The sequence below is a fragment of the Scyliorhinus canicula genome, chromosome 7, assembly GCF_902713615.1.
Source record: "Scyliorhinus canicula chromosome 7, sScyCan1.1, whole genome shotgun sequence".
Lineage (NCBI taxonomy): Eukaryota > Metazoa > Chordata > Chondrichthyes > Carcharhiniformes > Scyliorhinidae > Scyliorhinus > Scyliorhinus canicula.
In genome coordinates, this window is record NC_052152.1 from 201,618,692 (window position 1) to 201,641,428 (window position 22,737).

The 22,737-nt window shown below is 50.8% G+C and overlaps 1 protein-coding gene across 1 annotated transcript in view; it reads left to right on the forward strand.

Moving 5' to 3' along the window:
• Positions 1 to 22,737, forward strand: part of rbpjl (recombination signal binding protein for immunoglobulin kappa J region-like) — a 77,037-nt gene that overhangs the window by 22,028 nt on the left and 32,272 nt on the right. Inside the window, exons 3-4 of the mRNA XM_038803717.1 lie at positions 9,316 to 9,441; positions 9,807 to 9,877. Of these exons, the coding sequence (XP_038659645.1) occupies positions 9,316 to 9,441; positions 9,807 to 9,877 (197 nt within the window). The remainder of the gene's footprint in view (positions 1 to 9,315; positions 9,442 to 9,806; positions 9,878 to 22,737) is intronic.

A 22,737-nucleotide genomic window follows, 5' to 3' on the forward strand; every position in this document is an offset into this window, starting at 1 on the left:
TTAGGATTTTGTGAGGATGTTTCCCCGCTGTGTTTACGCTGTTCCCAGCAGATAGCGATGAGAGAGCCAATTCTTTCTTCAAGGGCCCTGGAAGAAGCCAATCCAGCCAGCAGCACTAGTCCAGAATTTGTAACCCTCAACCCCCCCCCCCCCCACAGACATTCCATCAGTTTAAAACAGACAGTTGTTCCTCTCGGAGAGTGGACCTGAAGCTGGAATCTTTTCCCCAGGATTGTGCATATTGGAATAAAAAAATGTAGCTTCGACTTTTGTATGATCCTCTAATGTTGTAATGAAATGTTAGGTGGAATTTTCGTGAAATTTTGCAAAGGAAGATGGTGGGTGGGAAAGGCGGCGTTGGGCCAGTCAACGCCAATTGCAGGTTTTCATGCTATATTCAACGGCACTTGGGCAAAACGATTTTGGGTCCCAGGATTCATGTCGGCTCAGTGGTGGCAACCAGGAGGCCTCTGCCCCTTCCACTGAGATGTTTGCCCCTTCCCCGAAGTGCTTGCCCCTTCCCCTAAAGCCTTTGCCCCTTCCCTGAGGTGCTTGCCCCTTCCCCCAAGGCCTTTGCCCCTTCTCTGAGGTGCTTGCCCCTTCCCCCAAGGCCTTTGCCTTTTGCTCCCCAGAGAAACAGCAGGGGAAAATCCCGGTTGTTGTCTTTCAGATGCTGACTGGCCTGTGTGTTTTTCTGATTTTGATCTGTTTTGATTGGGAATGTATAAGCCATCAGAGGTTATCTTAGGAGCTGACAGCTGAAGAGGTTACAAGTTCAAGTTCCCACCATAGCCTGTAATTATGTTTAGTTAAGTAACTGGTAACTTGGCACCAGAAACTGAGCACGAGAGCTGTCAATTTGTTGGAAGAATCCAACTGGTTCATGAATGGGAAAGAAGCTGGCTGTCCCATGCTGGATTACACGGCACTCCAGGAAGACACTATATTGTTGACCCTAAATACCTTCAGGACAAAGTGGGATGGGCATCAAATACTGCTTACCAATGTTATCCACATTCCAAATGTAGTGCAAAGGTGTTTGGCAGAGTAAGAGTTAGTGTGGGACTGGCAAACATTACAGCCCTCGATATGATGTAGAGTCATGCAATAGTTGACTGTAGAGTGGAGTCTGGTAGTCTATTCATGGCAGTACCTTGGATGTGTACACAGTTACGGGTTAACAATAAATGGTTCACATTTAAGCATACCAGCCTCCAGATGTTTCAGGGAAACACCAAACAACCTTGGCAACACCAAGAATGAACAACGATACAGACAGGGCCCATTTCCCAAAACCGGATTTGTGATTCCCCAGAAAGATCTTTGCGTCTATCCCATCAAATGATTTTGTCATTTTCAATTCCTTGATTGGACTACCCCAGCCAATTAAACTCAAGAAAATATAAACAAAGTTTAGGTGGTCTTCATCGTTTCAGCCCGGATGTTGTTCTGCTGAACCTGCACTTTGTGCTGCTTGAGATTCTTAGCTAGTTGATTTTTCGAGCTGTACTCCCGGGTATTTTTTAAACTGTGATTCCCTGGTCATCTCCCCGCACATTTTAGATGCGTGTTCCTCATTGTCACGTTTTCTTTTGTTGGATTCCATTCCCCACCATCCCATTTTGCCTCCTTCCTGATGTTGTTTTACTTCAAAACCTTGCTCACCACATATGTTTCCACCGACGCAAATTCCCAATATTCCATTCCGCCCTTCCCACTCTCACTCCCCAAATTCCACCATCTCACGCTCCATATTCCTGCGTCCCAATATTCTGGAAGTGCCTGCGACCCCAAAGATTCTCAGCACTAGTCTTCCTAATGCTCACCCCTCCAGTAACTCCGTAGTCTCCCAAAACACAATTACTCCGACATCTTTCCTAAATCCTGTTAAGCCAAGAGTCCGGCTCCTGCAAATCAGGTTAGTTCATCTGGAGGGACCAATATTGCAGCAGTTGAATTTTCTTGTGTCAGAGCACATCCTTGGACATCTTGTGAGCATCGCCATCAGAGGTCAAGTAATTTGGAAACTTGCATTTATATAATATCTTTAATGATCTCGATATGTTTAACAACGGAGAGAGCTCTTTTGAAGCTGTTGTATTTTGGGAAATGTGGTGGCTAATTTGTGCCCTACAAACAACAATGTGATAAATGACCATATAGTTTATTTTAGGCGTTGATTGAAGAGTAAATATTGGCTTGAGCCTCCCCTGCTCTTCTTCAAGCAGCGTCATGAGATCTTTGACGTCCACCTGAGAGAACTGACAGGACCTCAACATCTCATGTAAAGGACGGCACATCTGGCAATGAAGTCCTGCCTCAGTAATGCATTAGGAGTGTCTGAAGCAGGGCTTGAACTGACCCGGAAGCAATAACGCAATCACTGAGTGGCAACTGAACATCAGGTTACCCGCGCTGCTCTCACACACATACTATTAACTCTTTGATTCCAAGTCTCCCGGTGCAATTCTGTTTTTTCTGATGTTGGAGACACATCTCCCCACTGCATTCCTCCAGGTGGGCCAATGGGGATGTTTGGCCGCAGTGGCATGAGGTCAGGACCGTCACTGTGATTTGGAATCCTTAAGTGTAGATCTGGAAACCTAAAGGTTCCCGCTTCTGAACTTGCCAGTCTGTGATTTTCCACTCACTCCCTTTAATGGGTGTGAAATTCTGGGTTGGCAAGCACAGAGGCAGAAGTCAATCCTTGCCATAGAATATGAATTGATGGTTTGTAAAGTGCCTGAAGGTGAAATGGTCTTTCACCATTTAAATTAGTTCTTAAGACGGTTCGATAGATTAAATCTGCATCAATTCACTTGAGGTATTGGGCTGGCCCTGATATCTGTTAAATAAACAAAGCATTTTGAAATAGTAAATCCATCATAAATTTAATTTGGAATGAAGGCATTTTACATTCTCACATATACTTATATCATCATGATATGTCAGGAAGAAAATATGTGAATGATAAAAAGATGCTTGGTAGTGATACATGAAGCACTGAATACATTCGGGGTGCTGATAGGAGATAAATCAGGAAATTAAATTGAATAAATATTATTTTATTGGTATTACTGTCTGAGTGAGAATTAGAATGCCAACTGAGGTTTGTCTACATTAGGAATCCTACGTTCTGAAAGCTCAGGAGACCATTCAGCCCATCATGCCTGTGTCAGCTTTTGGAAAGAGTGGTCCAAATAGCCTCACTCCCCTCTGTTCTTTCCCCATGGCCCTGCAATCTTCTCCCATTTGTGTATTTGTCCAATTCCTATTTTGAAAACTACAATTGAATCCACTGCCATTAATTATAATAACACACTGTGTAAAGAAGAAACTTATTATCATTTCACCTTGGTTCCATTGCCAAGTCCTTAATGTCCCTTGGTTACTGCCCCCCCCCCCCCCCCCCCCCCAGCTGGTGGGCACGGTTTTATTCTATTATTCATGCCGTTTGCCAGCAGAATCCCAGGGCAACTGACACCAACTTAAATCGTGTAACGTCTTCAATGTGGGAAAAATGTTGCAAGGTGATTTGCAGAGATGCAGAAGGTTTAAATGGATTCTGTACCAATGGAAGAAATATCGAGCGGGGAGAGGATATTGGTCCATGACTCAGCTCGGAGTTGAATAGGTCACCAAGGTTGCGATTTAATGGCATGAGGAGGGATGACCTCGGAGGCCAGAGGGCACGGTTTGCGCTTAGACCAATATGATGACTTTGCTTTCCCCTACACCGCGTGGATGAAGTAGAATAAGCAGTCTTACAACACCAGGTTAAAGTCCAACAGGTTCATTTGGAATCACTCGCTTTCGGAGCGTAGCTCCTTCAATTCCTTCACTCAGGTGAGTGAAGAGGTAAGTTACACAAGCACAGCATGTATACACAAAGCCAATGATGCAAGACGAAACTTTGAAAGCATGTCTTTGCAGGTAATTAAGTCTCTACAGGTCCAGATGGAGCAACTGGAGAGAGGGAGAATCACAGGTTAAAGAGGTGTGAATTGTCTCAAGCCAGGACAGTTGGTAGGATTTTGCAAGCTCAGGCCAGATGGTGGGTGGTTAAATGTAGTGAGACATGAATTCAACGTCCCGGTTGAGGCTGTATTCATGTGTGCGGACTTGGCTATCAATTTCTACTCGGTGATTCTGCATTATTGTGCATCCTGAAGTCCGCCTTGGAGAACGCTTACCTGAAGATCAAAGGCTGAATGCCCTTGACTGCTGAAGTGTTTGCCGACTGGAAGGGAACACTCCTACCTGGTGATTGTCGCGTTGTCTGCATGGTGATTGTCTGCATGGTATCGCCGATGTACTACACCTCGGGTAGGAAAAGCGATCTCTGACATCATGGAAAAAAAACGCCGCCTTGGCTATATCATCCAAATGCGAGTCAGTGCAGGTAATTAAGTCTTTACAGGTTCAGACGGTGAGACTGGAGAGAGGGACAATCACAGGTTAAAGAGGTGTGAATTGTCTCAAGCCAGGACAGTTGTTGAACAAACAAATAAAAGATGACATTATGATCATGGGCCTGAAGGTAAAGAATGAGAGGGTGGCAAGAGGGTAGAGAGAGGGGGAGAGAGGGACCAACCATCAGAACCTAGAAAAATCTAAGATGCATCAAATATTTTTATTAATGGGAAACTTTGATGAAAGGTGCAGATTATCAGCAGAGTGAAAGATAGAATTAGAAATAACAGCATCAGTGACAGCAAGTTTATGTATTTCAGGTCCCGTGGATCAAAGGAAGGGAATGAGGTTAATTGGCTAGCTAACTCGACATCCTGGGCTGCATCATTTGATAATATGCATTGTGAAATTTCACAGCTTTGAGATCCTTGAAAATAGTGGTTACATTAGGGAATTAATTGTGTGATCTTAATTTCAACACAGTGGGTATAGAGGGAGAAGGATGAGTTTGCACAGTGGAGGTAAAAAGGAGTAAGCAGATTAGAGAATAATAACACTGCATTTGAGTATCGTTGAATAAAAAGGACACTGAAGATTATCATCTAGCCGCCATCCGGATAGATTCAAGAATACCAAATTTCAAAGGGAGCAATGTTTTATACTGGATGAGGAAAAGGTGCTGATTGGTTTTGTTAAGTTGACTCTGATTGGTTGAAGTATTGCCATCCATGGAGAATACAATAAGGAACCATTGTCTCTCAAGCTTTTTAAAAATAATTTCACGGGGCATGGGCAGCATTTTTATTTCCCATCCCTGATTTCCCTTGAGAAGGTGGTGGTGAGCAGCCTCTGACCTGCTCTTGTAGCCACAATATTAACATGGCTGGACACGGTCAGTTTCTGGCCAATGGTAGCCACCAGGATGTTGATAGTGGGAGATTCAATGATGGTAACGCCATTGAATGTCAAAGGGCAATGGTTAGATTGTCCCTTGTTGGAGATGGTCATTGCCTGGCACATGTGTGCCATGGAAGTTACTTGCTTCTTGTCAACACAAGCTTGAATGTTGTCCTGGTCTCGCCGAATGTGGGCACAAAATGCTTGAATATCTGAGGCATTGCAAATAGTGCTAAACATTGTGTAATAATCAGCAAACATCCCCACTTCTGGTCTGATGATGGAGGAAAGGTCATTGATGAAGGAGCTGAAAATGGTCGGGCCCAGGAGACGATTGAATTTGTTTAATTCAGAAAAGTGCAATGCCTGAAATTTTTCTTGGCCTGCAGAGGGCAGGTCCCTGCATTCGAATATACGTAGCTTCTAGCCAGCGTAAAGGAGCCACATTGCGAGTCTGAGTGGGGGCCTTAAATTGCTTGTCCGTGTAATTCTATAGCATCTTCAATGTAGGAATGACTCTAAATGGCTTTGCAGGGGTATAATCAGACTCCAAAAAAAAACTTGGAACCAAAGAAGGAGATACGAGGAAGGGTGACTAAAAGCTGGGTGAAGGTGTTAAGTTTAAAGCAGGATCTTAAAGGAACGGAGAGAGGCAGGGAGGTTTATGGAGGGAATTGCCGAGCTTACAGCACAGGCAGCTAAGGGTACAGGTGCCAATGGTGGGACGAAGGGAGTTTGGAGATGTTTGAGAGGCCCGAACTGAATGAACAGAGTGTTCTCAGAAAGTTGGAGGTCCATCATAGTATTAACAAAATAGCGACTAGAACGATTGGTACAGACTGTGAGTAGTATATTCATGCATATAGTGTCAGCATTCAGCTGAGTCGTTTGAGACTATCTTCTGATCAGTCCTTCAGAGCCCACCACTGAAGCCGAGAGTCACCGTCTCAGATTGGGATCGTAAAACAGACTAAATCATCTGAAACCCCAAATACAGTTTATTTCAGGAGTGACTCACTGTGATAACACTGCTGCAATTTTGATGTTTGGGACGCAGTATAAATAATTCTTAAACAGTTTCAAATAATCTGGCGCCCACTGTACAGACATAAAACCCACACTTACTGGGTTTCTGTCCTTTGGTATTGAAGCAGTCAACATGAACCTTGTCTAAGTTATTAATTTCAGTCTGTATTTTAATGTCATATTTATATAGGGTCTGTCTTCATTTCATTTAGTGACTCATTGCAGTGTGCTGCTCCCCCCCCCCCACACCCCACCCCACCAGTGCCCACTTACCACCCCCTCCCATCTGTTAGATGTCTTAAAGATGATGAAGGTTCAAAGTTCAGATGTTGCATTGCGAGCTCAGCCAGCAGCCAAGGCCGATAATGCTAATGCAGTTTGACTTAGCTCAGCTTTGAATAGTGTGTGCAATAATTAGCCAGTGCTGATTACTATTTTTCCCCCCAATGCAATCCATTCCCATCCGATTTCTCTGATATTTTCCAAATCGATATATATTTCCACCCCTCAGCTCTTCATTGTTCATTTCCTTGCCTGATTGTCGCCCCCATCCCCCCATTGCTGTCCAGTCTCAATCCCGACGGCTATCCATTGCCTTTGATGTTTACGTCAGCCAGGAGCACCCTTGTCTCTTGAGTTGAAAGGTTTTGGATTCAAATCCCACTCCAGTGGCTTGAGCATAAAACCCAGGCTGACACTCGAGTGCAGTGCTGAGGGAGTGCTGCGCTGTCAGAGGGGCCAACTGCAAATGAAGGATTGAACTGAGGCCCTGTCTCCCTCTCAGCCCTTCATAAAAGATCAAATGGCATTATTCCAAAGAATAATAGAGCAGGTGAGTTCCCCCTAGTGCCTTGTGCAATATTTACCCCTCAAACAAACAGTTTACCTTCTCTCTATCAAGCTGCTATGTGTGAGCTTGCTGTGGGCAAATTGGCTGCCCATTTTCTACATTACAACCATGACTACACTTAAAAAGTATGTCTTTGACTGTAAAAACTGTGGGACATCCTGTGGTCACAAAGGCACCATAGAAACACAAGTCTTTCTTTTTCAATGTTTATGTGGAGTAAATAACATTTTAGATGGTATTGGAATAAACTCAGCTTTTCCCAGTGTTGTCTACATCCAGAACTGTAACCAATCACTGTTTGTCGATGTACCATTTGTCAGTGTACGCTGTCAACTATTCTTATCTTGTCTACTATGTACGTGCTGTGTACGTTCCCTTGGCCACAGAAAAATACTTTCCACTTTATTTCTGTACATGTGACAATAAATCAAATCAACAATCAACCAATCAATCAAAGCAGTAACAAGTCATGATCCATTCCCACTGCTGGTGTACACCCCGTTCCAATTGTTATCCTTTCCCAATCATCTTCCGTTCCCATTCCCCATATCTGTCCAACAATCTCCTTCAGCCAAAAAGCTGTTTGTGACTCAGGGTCAGGTTCAATAATATTGTTGAAGAATCTACGGACACACACTGGTAAGGCTCAAGCATGAAGCTTGGACCAATCACAAAGCCGCAAGCTGTCTCTGAACTGAAGAGTGTGACTTAAATGACCTCCAGTAAATTAAGCAAAATAAATAATTAGTCTCAACTTTGTACATGGCATGTTTAAAATACCCTTCATTTTAGTTCTGCAGTGGGCAGGCCTTGTAATCACCGTCCTCAGAAAGCAAATTGTTGCCACGTGGAAGGCACTGCCTGAGAGGGCAGTGGAAACAGATTGAATAGTAACGTTCAAAAGGGATTTGCATAAGCACTTGCAAAGGAAAATAAAATTGGCATGGTTGTGGGGAAAGAGTAGAGGAAAGAAACTAATTTCATAGCTCTTCCAAAGAGCTGGCAATGCCACGATGGGCTGAATGGTCTCCTTCTGTGTTGTGTCATTCTATGATGCTATGATTTGATTTTAACAAAGTGATCAGTTTGAAGCAGGCCAAGTTCACAATGGAGAGGAGCTGACAATGCTGGCCTGTCCATTCATCACAGCCTCCTTGGATTAATGTCAAGAATGCAGCCATGTTCAGGCTGTTGGATGGGTTTCTATAATGGGACTTGATCTTTCATCAAGCTGATCGTCAGTGACACTTAGCTGAGAACTGACAGATGGAGCTAGGCTTTTGGTACAGGCATACATTCTTATTTGGAAAGATTTTCTTCGTAAGAGCTCTAATGCATTGCTTACTTTTCGTTTAACTGCACTGAAAGTGCTCCCATGAGCAATGAGTGACGCTATCTCAAAGGCAACAAGGAACATTAACAGCATGTCCTAATCCGTGGGGAGTGAACCGCACACATCAGACTGCTCATACCTATCTTCACATCGCTCGGTCCTTCACAAAGAATTAAAAATAACGTGTATTCAGGGCTGAATTATCTGACCCCTGTCCCCAAAGAATGTTATTTCCAAGGGACGAAGGGCAGGAAAAGTGGGCCGTGGATCAGTTACAAGAGTCCTTTTGTGTTATTTTGGGATTTACAGGGCTTTGTTGGAGTGATGGCGCTGGGTTAAGCATCCAAGTTAAGGGCACAAAGATTAGACCGGATGCCAGTGACTCCTTCCTGGCCCATTCTGCTGTCAGTCTGTGCTAGGATTTTATTGTATTGTTTGATTCTGCAGCGAGTTTACCTTACAACAGTTTATGCTGTATTGCTGCCCACAGTGCTGCTCTATCGTCCCCCCCCCCCCCCCCCCCCCCCCCCCCCGCCCCTTGCACTTACTGCCAGGAAGAGAAAGTAATGGGAATGCCGTTTGGGAATAGGGAATTATCTAGGCCTACAATGAGTGAAAGGCTCTTCTAAAGCTCAGGGACCGTTAGTCCAATTGGCCATTTTATTCCTTTTCTTCTTTGAGACCAGGGGTCCAACGAGAAATGATTTGACATTACTGTCATTGACAAATAGTTAGCGATGCAGGGATCTGCGGTGTCAAACGCTATCTATTATGGTATCATTCTATCCTTCCGTAGGTCTGGCTCTGATCAGCCCAGTGTGACCCGCGACACTTTTCGAAAATACCTCCAGCAACGCCCTGACCAGACTGTGTTGATTCTGCATGCGAAGGTTGCTCAGAAATCCTATGGGAATGAAAAGAGGTAAGAGGACATGGCCTCGGACCTGAGACATAAGACAATTATGCAAGTGTATTACTTAACCTTCTTTAGAAGTATTTCATTCACTCTCTACTTCATAGTTCACAAGAGATGTGCACTTTCTGCAGATTCAGTTCAGTATAGGTTGCCATCACCCCAATGGCTTATAGAGAGAATGATTTGTAATGTGAAAGTTTCCACTAATCAAGCATTGAAAAGAGATATTCTCAGGGCCAGTGTACATCGGGAACAAAGTCTACTTATGGAAATCAGTGTGAGAGAAAGAAAAGTTCATTCAACTGGCAATACCAGCCAACAGCAATCTATTAACTTGACTGATAGAAGTTTCTCTTTAACATCCCATTTAGGTTTTTCTGTCCTCCACCATCTGTCTACCTGACTGGTCCAGGATGGAGAATGAAATATCAGCAACTGAAATGTAAGGCAGTCTTAACATTAACCGGTGTATTTACTTAGCAATTACATGGGGCGCGATATAACGGCAGCATCCCGTCCGATGGGACAAATACAGCCAGTAGATCCCGCGAAAGGCCTCTTCTGGGATTCCCAACGGTCGTTACGGCTCTCGAGATCTAACAGGATCTTGCGAGACATCACGATCTGGATCCTGCTCAAAGCTCACTTAACTCTGCTGATGCCAGATCTAACCGGACCCCGGGATCTATGGGCCTCGCCAAGGAAACACTAGCTAGGTGCCACATTTATCACTGGTCCGCACAAACGGGGCCAAGTGGGACGGCACTTGGGGGAGTCTCCCAGGTGATTGGAGGTCACTGGGTGGTTGGCATCTGGACAGGGTGGCACCCTGGTTCTGCTGATGCCACCTGGGCACCTTGGTACTGCCAGGCTGTCACCCTGGCAGTGCCACCTGGGCACTCTGGCAGTGCCACCCAGGTGCCAGGTTGGCAGTTCCAAGGTGCCCAGATGGCATTTTTCCCATGCCGGGGATCATGCCTGGGGGTGCCCTGCCCGTATGAGATGGGTTGCGGGGGACTTGAGGGCACCCAAACACGTGACATGTGGAGTTGGGGGGACTGCGTGTCACGTCAGGGGGGGTCGAAAGATCAGGGCGCCATTTTCGAATAGTGCCCGATCTCTTCCTGCACTGACGAATGGAACTCCTCAGTGCAGTAAGTGCGATGGGTACAGCCTCGTTGGGGCGTTCCCCATCGAGGCCCGAAAACAAAACAGAGTGCCGTTAAATCACGGACTCGTTCCCAGCGCTACGCTGGGAATGACCCCTCTAATCCCACCCAGAACGGACTCTTTTTTTTTGTTAGATCGTGGCCTAGGTGTTTGGCTGGGATCTATTACTCAGGAGCTGCATTCAATGGCAAGGCTGACAGTCAGGGTTGTCCATAACAGGTATGGCAGCAGAAAGGTTACATTACAGGATGAGTAATTCAGAAGGCTGGACGAAGGAACCAGAGACATAAATTCAAATCCTAGTATGGTAATTGGTGAATTTCATTTCAGATAATTAAATGAATCTGGAATAAAAAGCTGGTATTTGTATTGGTGACCTTGAATCTGCTGGATTGTCATAAAAACCTCATTGATTCTGGGGAAGTAAATCTGCCGTCCTTTCCCAGCCTGGCCTACTTGTGGCTCCAAGTCCACGGCAATATGGTTGACTCTTAAGCCACCCTCTGAAATGGCTCAGCAAGCCACTCTGTTATATTCAGGAAGAAAGGCCACCACCATCTTCCCAAGATTAATGAGGCATGGTCAATAAATGTTGGCCTTACCAAGAATACTAACATCCAGCGAATGAATTTTAAAGAAAGGTTAGGCCAGGTGTTGACTCGGGGGAGAACGTTTTTGTGGTTCAGTGTGACAGATTGAAAGGACCATCTGATCCATCAGTCTGGCCCACGTAGACGTGATGCTGGAAACATCAGTGATGAGAATCTCATTGGATCTTACAGTGAAGGAGACCATTCAGCCCATCATTGCTGTGCCAGCTCTTTGACAGCCACCTCCCCCACCAGCAGCCGCGTAAACGCTTGGCTGAGGCAAAAAGCACTGGGGAAAGAAATAAGGCCAATCAGGAGGGAAAGCTACCTCTGGAAAAATTCCTCATCACTACGCCTCCCCTCTCCCCTTACCTCAGGAATTTCTAATTTTCAAACCATTTGCCTATTCCCACGTTTCTCACGTTGAGCCAATTAGAGAGAGGTTGAATTCGCAGACTGTCACAATCCAAATGAACGTTTGTTAAAAAGTAGTAGCATTTGGACCACTTTGCCATAGATGTGTAGGTTGACCTTTCACCTTTTTGGCCTGGTTGAGATTGGTAAGGCAAAGGTTTGCTCGCTTGTTTGTCTGCAAGTGTTGAATAGGAAATGAGTTTAGACCAGCCTTAATCCAGTTGCCCGGAAGCGCGGGTGCAGAGTACAATGGTGCCCAGAATCTGGCAGCAAATTGGGCATTTAACACTGGGTAGAAGGTTTACCATTTGTGCTCTATTTTTAGGGCAGGCTGTGCCAAGTTTTACTCTGAAGTTGGTCAGTTTGATCTTGCACTTGACCGCCTGAAATGAGGAGAGAGTGTTACATTGATCTCACAGCTCTGTGACAAAGCTATGCTGCTGTTCATGCTCCACATTTGCGTCCTCTCACTTTATTTAATTTCACCCTATGTTGTGTTATGCTGCTTCGTGTAACATAAGCTGCTTCCTTGATGTATGCTTTGACAAAGGAAGGTCCAGACTTTGTAATGAGGTCAATATGTTTATTGAACTATTAACACAGTTCTTAAATGAGTTTGATTCTCTGCTAATCTAACTGTAGTAACTCAGTCTAACTGTACCAGCCTGCTCTAAGCCACGTGCTGGGTGTGATGCTGCTGATCAACCCTGATGCACTCTCTAGTTGTGGGTCTGTGGAAAGAGAATGGATGTGTGCCCTATCCTTTAATATGGGTTGTGAAGTGCCCCCTTGTGGTAATGCCACCTCTGGGTGTCCTGATTACCCATCGGTTGTGTCCTGTTCTAATGGCCCATTGGCTGTATGTCTGTGTCGTGACATCTCTCGTGCTCCCTCTAGTGGTTACTTAGTCATAGTGCATTTACATTCACCCCTTGTGTATATACAGTGATGCATATCACCACATCACCCTACTTCACCCAGGGACTGGTTTAGCACAGTGGGTTAAATAGCTGGCTTGTAAAGCAGACCAAGGTCAGCAGCACTGTTCAATTCCCACACCAGACTCCCTGAACAGACGCCTACTTGTGACAATCAGCGATTTTCATTTCATGTCACCTTGTATTCCACTCTCCCTGGGGTATTTAAATAGCTTCCCTCAAGGCCATTCACCACAAGCACATCCTAACCACTCTGGGTAAAGATGTTTTTTTCCTGAATTCCCATCAACATTGTCCCTTTGTGAATCCCAAAAACAATTCACCGAACAGAAACGCCCTCTCGTCAAAGAATAAAGGACCTCATGCAACCATTTTTTGTTTGTTGAGACATTGCTTTTTTCGACGCCGGAATCTCTGTGTGAATGTTGTTGTGTTCAAACTTTGTAAACAGCTTTGCTGAAAAGATCAGAAACTGAGGGCGGGATTCTCAGCTGGCAGACGCCGGAATCAGGAAACGTGAGTGAGCGGAGAATCGGTTCTGACGCCGAAATCACGACGGGCGCCGATTTCACGCCAAATCGCAATTCTACATCGCCCCGACAGCAGCATCAATGCGCAGTCTTGGCATATCATTAGCAGGCCTGACCCAATAATCTCCAGGACCTCCGCGATTCTCTGCCTTCAATGGGCCAAATTCCCAACCGCGAAGTTCACGTATGCTTTTAAAAATCGTGAAACAGGTGTCATGGCTGCTGAATGAGAGAGAAGGGGCACAGGAAAGGGGTACAGGAAAGGGGCATAGGAAAGGGGCACAGGAAAGGGGCACAGGAAAGGGGTACAGGAAAGGGGCACAGGAAAGGGGCATAGGAAAGGGGTACAGGAAAGGGGCACAGGAAAGGGGTACAGGAAAGGGGTACAGGAAAGGGGTACAGGAAAGGGGCACAGGAAAGGGGTACAGGAAAGGGGTACAGGAAAGGGGTACAGGAAAGGGGTACAGGAAAGGGGCATAGGAAAGGGGTACAGGAAAGGGGTACAGGAAAGGGGCATAGGAAAGGGGTACAGGAAAGGGGTACAGGAAAGGGGCATAGGAAAGGGGTACAGGAAAGGGGTACAGGAAAGGGGCATAGGAAAGGGGCACAGGAAAGGGGTACAGGAAAGGGGTACAGGAAAGGGGCACAGGAAAGGGGCACAGGAAAGGGGTACAGGAAAGGGGTACAGGAAAGGGGCATAGGAAAGGGGTACAGGAAAGGGGTACAGGAAAGGGGCATAGGAAAGGGGCACAGGAAAGGGGTACAGGAAAGGGGTACAGGAAAGGGGCACAGGAAAGGGGTACAGGAAAGGGGTACAGGAAAGGGGCATAGGAAAGGGGCACAGTAAAGGGGCACAGGAAAGGGGTACAGGAAAGGGGTACAGGAAAGGGGCATAGGAAAGGGGCACAGGAAAGGGGTACAGGAAAGGGGCATAGGAAAGGGGTACAGGAAAGGGGTACAGGAAAGGGGTACAGGAAAGGGGCATAGGAAAGGGGCACAGGAAAGGGGTACAGGAAAGGGGTACAGGAAAGGGGCACAGGAAAGGGGTACAGGAAAGGGGCATAGGAAAGGGGCACAGGAAAGGGGTACACGAAAGGGGTACAGGAAAGGGGTACAGGAAAGGGGCACAGGAAAGGGGTACAGGAAAGGGGTACAGGAAAGAGGTACAGGAAAGGGGCACAAGAAAGGGGTACAGGAAAGGGGCACAAGAAAGGGGTACAGGAAAGGGGTACAGAAAGGGGTACATGAAAGGGGTACAGGAAAGAGGTACAGGAAAGGGGTACAGAAAGGGGTACAGGAAAGGGGTACAGGAAAGGTGTACAGGAAAGGGGTACAGAAAGTGTCCAACATCACTATAGTTTGCTGGCCATTCTGCCGCTGACGGGGGGAGGGGATTACAGGGGTGGCCAGAAGGTGGGCTGTGGGGTTACATAAGAACATAAGAACTAGGAGCAGGAGTAGGCCATCTGGACCCTCGAGCCTGCTCCGCCATTCAATGAGATCATGGCTGATCTTTTGTGGACTCAGCTCCACTTTCCGGCCCGAACACCATAACCCTTAATCCCTTTATTCTTCAAAAACTATCTATCTTTATTTTAAAAACATTTAATGAAGGAACCTCAACTGCTTCACTGGGCAAGGAATTCCATGGATTCACAACCCTTTGGGTGAAGAAGTTCCTCCTCAACTCAGTCCTAAATCTACTTCCCCTTATTTTGAGGCTATGCCCCCTAGTTCTGCTTTCACCCGCCAGTGGAAACAACCTGTCCGCATCTATCCTATCTATTCCCTTCATGATTTTATGTTTCTATAAGATCCTCCCCTCATCCTTCTAAATTCCAACGAGTGCAGTCCCAGTCCACTCAACCTCTCCTCATAATCCAACCCCTTCAGCTCTGGGATTAACCTCGTGAATCTCCTCTGCACACCCTCCAGTGCCAGTACGTCCTTTCTCAAGTAAGGAGACCAAAACTGAACACAATACTCCAGGTGTGGCCTCACTAACACCTTATACAATTGCAGCATAACCTCCCTAATCTTAAACGCCATCCCTCTAGCAATGAAGGACAAAATTCCATTCGCCTTCTTAATCACCTGTTGCACCTGTAAACCAACTTTTTGGACTCAACTTTTTGGTAGCACACCCAGGTCCATCTGCACAGCAGCATGTTTTAATATTTTGCCATTTAAATAATAATCCCATTTGCTGTCATTCCTACCAAAATGGATAACCTCACATTTGTCAACATTGTATTCCATCTGCCAGACCCTAGCCCATTCACTTAACCTATCCAAATCCCTCTGCAGACTTCCAGTATCCTCTGCATGTTTTGCTTTACCACTCATCTTAGTGTCATCTGCAAACTTGGACACATTGCCCTTGGTCCCCAACTCCAAATCATCTATGGTTGGGGTGGATGGGCATGGATCACTATTGCCGCAGCCGGCAAGGCAGCCATGCAGCTGCGCATGCCGCTGACTGCCCACTGTGAACTTAGTGCCACAGCTCGTATGGGCCACCCCCGGCTGCCCTCTGGCCCCAGCCGACCCATCAGCCGTATGGGTGCACTCCGGCGCAACCAGTGCCAACAGGGTTGGTGTTGGTGGGGAGTGAAGTGTGTATATACGGCTGCAGCTTGTCAGCCTCCAGAGTGTCAATCACGGACCCGGGGAATCCCACACCATTTCTCATTGGAAGTGATTGTGTTCCACGTGGCATGGGTGCAAGTCCCTCAACGGTCGCTGAATCGGTCCAGGTGTGGCGTGAGATTGTGTTCAATTATCTTGCAGTTTTCTTGCAGTGGGGTGGAATTCAATAAACTCACCATCAAAATCTATCATTCCCGTGAGTTAGATACAAGGAAAATCTCCTTCATTTTCCTGATGGAACACAAACCTCAAGCAAAGTTCACTGGATGCTGAGGTTTCAATTTCTCTTGGCGTGAGAATGAATGTGAGCTTGTTTAACGCTCTGAGCTCATGCTGGGCTGGATAAGGAAGGTGGAGAGTCGAGTCGCTCAGAAAAAGGAGGCATCATTTTAAAATGAGAGCCAGACCATTCAGGAATCAGGCGGGTCGAAGAATTGCCGGGGGGGGGGGGGGGGGGGGGCGCAAATCCCGTGGCGCCTCTCCGACGCCGGGCCGCCGATTCTCCGGCAACTGGGGAATTGGCGACAATGGCGCTGGCGCGGTCACCGTGACACTGGTTGGGGCCACTCAACGCGCCCCCCCCCCCCCCCCCCCCCCCCCCCGCCGGCGATTCTCTACGCTCGATGGGCCAAATGCCCGCTGAGTTCGGCCGAGTCCCGCCGGCGTCGTTTGCGTGTAGTCCAACCCAGCGAGACCTCGGCGTTCTGGCTGCGGGGGCTTCCTGGTGTGGGGGAGGGAGGATCCGACTCCGGGGGGTAGCTCCACGGTGGCCAGGCCCGTGATTGGGGCCTACTGATCGGCGGGCGGGCTAATTCCGGGGGGGGGGGGGCCTATGTTCCTCCGCGCCGGGCCCCTACAGGGCTCGGCCATGTTGCCCGGGGGCCGGCAAGGAGACGGCAACCCACGAGCATGCGCGGACCCGCGCCTGCCGTGCTGGGGCACGTATCGGCAACTGGAGCTGAGTGAAGGTACTGACCCCTTGTGCGCCGCAGGATCGCTGCTCCTAGCCCCCAGATAGCGCCGTCGTAAAACGCTCCGGCGTTTACGACGGCATCAACACTTAGCCCGATTATCCCTCCCAAGTTGTCACAAAAAGGGTGGTGGAAATCTGGAGCCTTCTCCCTATCTCCACGCAGAAGGCAAGAGATGCGAAGGGTCAAACCGGGGCAGGAACTGCAAAGCAGGGATTACAGCGCCGGAATTCCCAGCTCGCATCCCGCCAGTGATGTAACGGGGATCCCGACTTTAAAAGTTGGGATCCCCATTTGCTTCAATTTAAATCTCAATATAAGTGATTTATGCCTGATAGTCCCCTTCTGCGTTAGACTATCCATTCATATCGGTGTGGGGGCACGCCAACTTCAATCATCGCGGGTCAACCACATGAACATCTGCCAAACAGAATCCTCCGGAGGTGCACAGGTGAGTACAGCTCTAAGAGGAGAGAGGGTTATTCTCATGCCCCCGGCACTGTCCACAGGCACTGCCCCTGGCACTACCCCCTAGCACTGTCCCCAGGCACTGCCCCCTGGCACTGTCCCCAGGCACTGCCCCCTGGCACAGACCCCAGGCACTGTTCCCAGGCACTGCCCCCAGGCACTGTCCCCAGGCACTGTCCCCTGGTACTGCCCATGGCACAGACCCCAGGCACTGTCCCCAGGCACTGCCCTCTGGCACTGTCCCCAGGCACTGTTCCCAGGCACTGTTCCCAGGCACTGTCCCCAGGCACTGCCCCCAGGCACTGCCCCCAGGCACTGCCCCCTGGCACTGTCCCCAGGCACTGTCCCCAGGCACTGTCCCCAGGCACTGTTCCCAGGCACTGCCCCCTGGCACTGTCCCCAGGCACTGCCCCCTGGCACTGCCCCCAGGCACTGCCCTCTGGCACTGTCCCCTGGCACTGCCCCCTGGCACTGCCCCCAGGCACTGTTCCCAGGCACTGTCCCCAGGCACTGTCCCCAGGCACTGCCCCCAGGCACTGCCCTCTGGCACTGCCCCCTGGCACTGTCCCCAGGCACTGTCCCCTGGCACTGTCCCCTGGCACTGTCCCCAGGCACTGTCCCCAGGCACTGCCCCCAGGCACTGTCCCCAGGCACTGTCCCCTGGCACTGTCCCCAGGCACTGCCCCCAGACACTGCCCCCTGGCACTGCCCCCTGGCACTGTCCCCAGACACTGTCCCCTGGCACTGTCCCCAGGCACTGTCCCCTGGCACTGTCCCCAGGCACTGCCCATGGCACTGCCCCCTGGCACTGTCCCCAGGCACTGTCCCCAGGCACTGCCCTCTGGCACTGTCCCCTGGCACTGCCCATGGCACTGTCCCCAGGCACTGTCCCCTGGCACTGTCCCCTGGCACTGCCCCCTGGGACTGCCCCCAGGCACTGTCCCCTGGCACTGCCCATGGCACTGCCCCCTGGCACTGCCCATGGCACTGTCCCCAGGCACTGTCCCCAGGCACTGTCCCCAGGCACTGTCCCCTGGCACTGCCCATGGCACTGTCCCCTGGCACTGTTCCCAGGCACTGCCCCCAGACACTGTCCCCTGGCACTGTCCCCAGGCACTGCCCCCAGGCACTGCCCCCTGGCACTGCCCATGGCACTGCCCCCTGGCACTGTCCCCTGGCACTGCCCCTGGCACAGACCCCAGGCACTGCCCATGGCACAGACCCCAGGTACTGCCCATGGCACAGACCCCAGGCACTGCCCATGGCACAGACCCCAGGCACTGCCCATGGCACAGACCCCAGGCACTGCCCATGGCACAGACCCCAGGCACTGCCCCCAGGCACTGCCCATGGCACAGACTCCAGGCACTGCCCATGGCACAGACCCCAGGCACTGCCCCCAGGCACTGCCCCTGGCACAGACCCCAGGCACTGCCCCCTAGCACTGTCCCCAGGCACTGCCCCCTAGCACTGTCCCCAGGCCCTGTCCCCAGGCACTGTCCCCAGGCACTGCCCCCAGGCACTGCCCCCTGGCACTGCCCCCTGCACTGCCCCCTGGCACTGTCCCCAGGCACTGTCCCCAGGCACTGCCCCCAGGCACAGACCCCAGGCACTGCCCCCAGGCACTGCCCCTGGCACTGTCCCCTGGCACTGTCCCCAGGCACTGTCCCCAGGCACTGTCCCCAGGCACTGTCCCCAGGCACTGTCCCCAGGCACTGTCCCCAGGCACTGTCCCCAGGCACTGTCCCCAGGCACTGCCCATGGCACAGACCCCAGGCACTGCCCATGGCACAGACCCCAGGCACTGTCCCCTGGCACTGTCCCCAGGCACTGCCCCCTGGCACTGTCCCCAGGCACTGTCCCCAGGCACTGTCCCCAGGCATTGCCCCCTAGCACTGCCCCCAGACACTGTCCCCAGGCACTGCCCATGGCACAGACCCCAGGCACTGTCCCCTGGCGCTGCCCCCTGGCACTGTCCCCAGGCACTGTCCCCTGGCGCTGCCCCCTAGCACTGCCCCCAGACACTGTCCCCAGGCACTGCCCATGGCACAGACCCCAGGCACTGTCCCCAGGCACTGTCCCCTGGCGCTGCCCCCTAGCACTGCCCCCAGACACTGTCCCCAGGCACTGCCCATGGCACAGACCCCAGGCGCTGCCCCCAGACACTGTCCCCAGGCACTGCCCATGGCACAGACTCCAGGCACTGCCCCTGGCACTGCCCCCAGGCACTGTCCCCAGGCACTGCCCATGGCACTGCCCCCTGGCACAGACCCCAGGCACTGCCCCTGGCACTGCCCCCTGGCACTGTCCCCAGGCACTGCCCCTGGCACTGCCCCCAGGCACTGTCCCCAGGCACTGCCCATGGCACTGCCCTCTGGCACAGACCCCAGGCACTGCCCATGGCACTGCCCCCTGGCACAGACCCCAGGCACTGCCCATGGCACTGCCCCCTGGCGCTGCCCCCTGGCACAGACCCCAGGCACTGCCCCTGGCACTGCCCCCAGGCACTGTCCCCTGGCACTGCCCATGGCACTGCCCCTGGCACTGTCCCCAGGCACTGTCCCCAGGCACTGTCCCCAGACGCTGTCCCCTGGCACTGCCCATGGCACAGACCCCAGGCACTGTCCCCTGGCACTGCCCATGGCACAGACCCCTGGCACTGCCCCCTGGCACTGTCCCATGGCACAGACCCCTGGCACTGCCCATGGCACATACCCCTGGCACTGCCCCCTGGCACTGCCCCCTGGCACTGTCCCAGCACTGCCCATGGCACTGCCCCCTGGCACTGCCCTCTGGCACTGTCCCCTGGCACTGTCCCCAGGCACTGCCCCCAGGCACTGTCCCCAGGCACTGTCCCCAGGCACTACCCCCTGGCACAGACCCCAGGCACTGTCCCCAGGCACTGTCCCCAGGCACTGCCCATGGCACAGACCCCTGGCACTGCCCATGGCACAGACCCCAGGCACTGTCCCCAGGCACTGCCCATGGCACAGCCCATGGCACTGCCCATGGCACTGCCCATGGCACAGACCCCTGGCACTGCCCTCTGGCACTGTCCCCAGGCACTGTCCCCAGGCACTGCCCATGGCACAGACCCCAGGCACTGTCCCCAGTCACTGTCCCCTGGCACTGTCCCCAGGCACTGCCCCCTGGCACTGCCCATGGCACTGTCCCCAGGCACTGCCCCAAGACACTGTCCCCAGGCACTGTCCCCAGGCACAGACCCCTGGCACAGACCCCTGGCACTGTCCCCAGGCACTGTCCCCAGGCATTGCCCATGGCACAGACCCCAGGCACTGTCCCTGGTGTTGGGGTTTTTTATCCATGGAGAGGGTTGCAGTCTGTGTCCATGGTAATTCTTTTTTGCCCGCCATATTATTTTTGTCAAATAATATTATTTATTACTTTTATCAAATAATGTGGTGGGAAAAGCTGGCAGTGCAGCCAATTGGGTTCTTCTTTGAACTGTCAGAGAAGCAAGATATATGGCATTTTTAGAATTATCGTAAATGCCTCAAGGTGAAGAACTCGATTCAGTGGCTGGGTTACGCCTGCCGTCGATCCGGGTGGGCCGGGTGAATATTGGGAAAGGCCAAAATCGAGACTCGTGCCAGGCGCAAACCATTTTGAGATTCACCTGCCACATTCCCGACGGCGAGTTCCGGATCACCCCCCAAAATGGTGAGAATATCATCACCCTCATTTACATTCATTTCAATCTCGTTCATGAATTTGAAGTCGAATGCAGTGGCCTCTGGGGAATTACCCCTCTCCTCAGGTGGGGAGTAACGCGGGCGCCGTTTAGTACTTCTTTTAAAAAAAAAGTGAAGCTGACGCAATGGCGTCTGAGGGGAGGTGGGTAGATCAGGGGTTGGATTCTCCGCAGCCCAGCGCCGGAATTGTGTTTGGCGCGGGAGCGATCTGGCGATCTCCAGGGCCTGAGAATCGGCATGTTCACAGAGTACTCCGCGCGGCTGGGGGGGGCATTGCCAGAGACACGCCCAGGGATCCTCCGCTCCCGACTGGCCGTGTTCCTGACGGCGTGGTTCTAACCACCCATCGCCGGTCGAGATGCTCACGTGGTGGCTGCGGATTCAGTCCGCGGTTTCCCTGGGTGGGCGCGGGGGAATCAGACGTGGGGGGTGGGGCCCTTATAGGAGGCCGGGGGACAGATCGGCGTGGTCGGATCTTTGGGCACGCGGCCGATCGGGAGGCTGGGGGGGCCTATATTCTTCATCTGCTTCCGCTCTCCGAGTCCGCCATGGCGCTCGGCATGGCCGTGGAGGCCGCTACCGTGCGCATGCGTGGACTCAAAACTGGAAAGTGCGGGGGCCCGTATGCGCAGCTAAAGGTGGGTGAACTACTCTGGGTCCCTGCTGGCCCCCTGCAAGTCAGCGAATCAGCTCATCTTTTCCCAAGGAATCTTGAGAGTGAAACGCCAGCGTTTGTACGCCAATGAGGGGACATAGTCCCATTTTGGGAGAATCCAGCCCCAAGTGTTTTTCAGTGGTTGGTGTAGACTTGATCGGCCGAAGGGCTTCGTCTGCACTGTATTTTTTTTGTGATTCTTTAAGAGGGTGGCGATAATTGTTTTTCAATGTTATTTTTGGAGAGTTAAGTTATAGCCATTAATATGTTTCCTTCATTACATCTGAATTCGTAAAAGCAGCTCCTTTGATTTCAACTCCATACTCTTTCAGGATTTATTAGAATGTTGTCAAAGGTATTGGAGGGTGTGATGGAACTTTCCGGAACTGTCCAGCGTCAGGCTCCCCTTTCTAATATCAGGTTATTCTGTGTGGGAAGAGTAACTATTTTACACCCAGTGTTATTCATGGGTTTGCTGTTTGATTTACACCAGGGTGTGCGTGAAGGGACCATGTTTTTCGAATGGCAGGAACCTCACGCAAATTGAAAAACATGTCCATGGTCCGCTGGACTTGATTTTTCAGTGGATTTCACATTGGGCAGCATTTATTAGGAAGGGGTCTTATGTTGTTGAAGGGGATCTCGTGACACTGTGGGTACTGTTGCTGCTCCTGAGCCAGGAGCTCCGGGTTCGAGTACCACCCTGGATGGCCGAGGAAGGTGTGTTCATAATTTAACCAAACATTGAGTGTCAACCTGCAAAATCCTTCCACCAAACACCAATAGCAGGCGGTTAGAGTGGGAGAGATTCCCGGTCAGCCATGAGATGGAAAGAAATTTGGAGCCTGTACCATCACTACCCATCATTCCAGACGACAACATGAGGGGCATTTTCAAAATGTTTTAATTCATTTACGGGACTTGGGCATCGCTGGTTCGGCCCCCGTTTATTGCCCATCCCGAGTTGCCCTTCAGAAGGTGGTGGTGAGCTGCCTTCTTGAACAGCTGCAGTCCATGAAGTGTAGGTACGCCCACTGTGTTGTCAGGGAGGGACCCCAGGAATTTGCCCCAGCGACAGTGAAGGAGCGGTCGATATATTTCCAAGTGAGAACATAGAACATAGAACATTACAGCGCAGTACAGGCCCTTCGGCCCTCGATGGTGCGCCGACCTGTGAAACCCCTCTAAAGCCCATCTACACTAT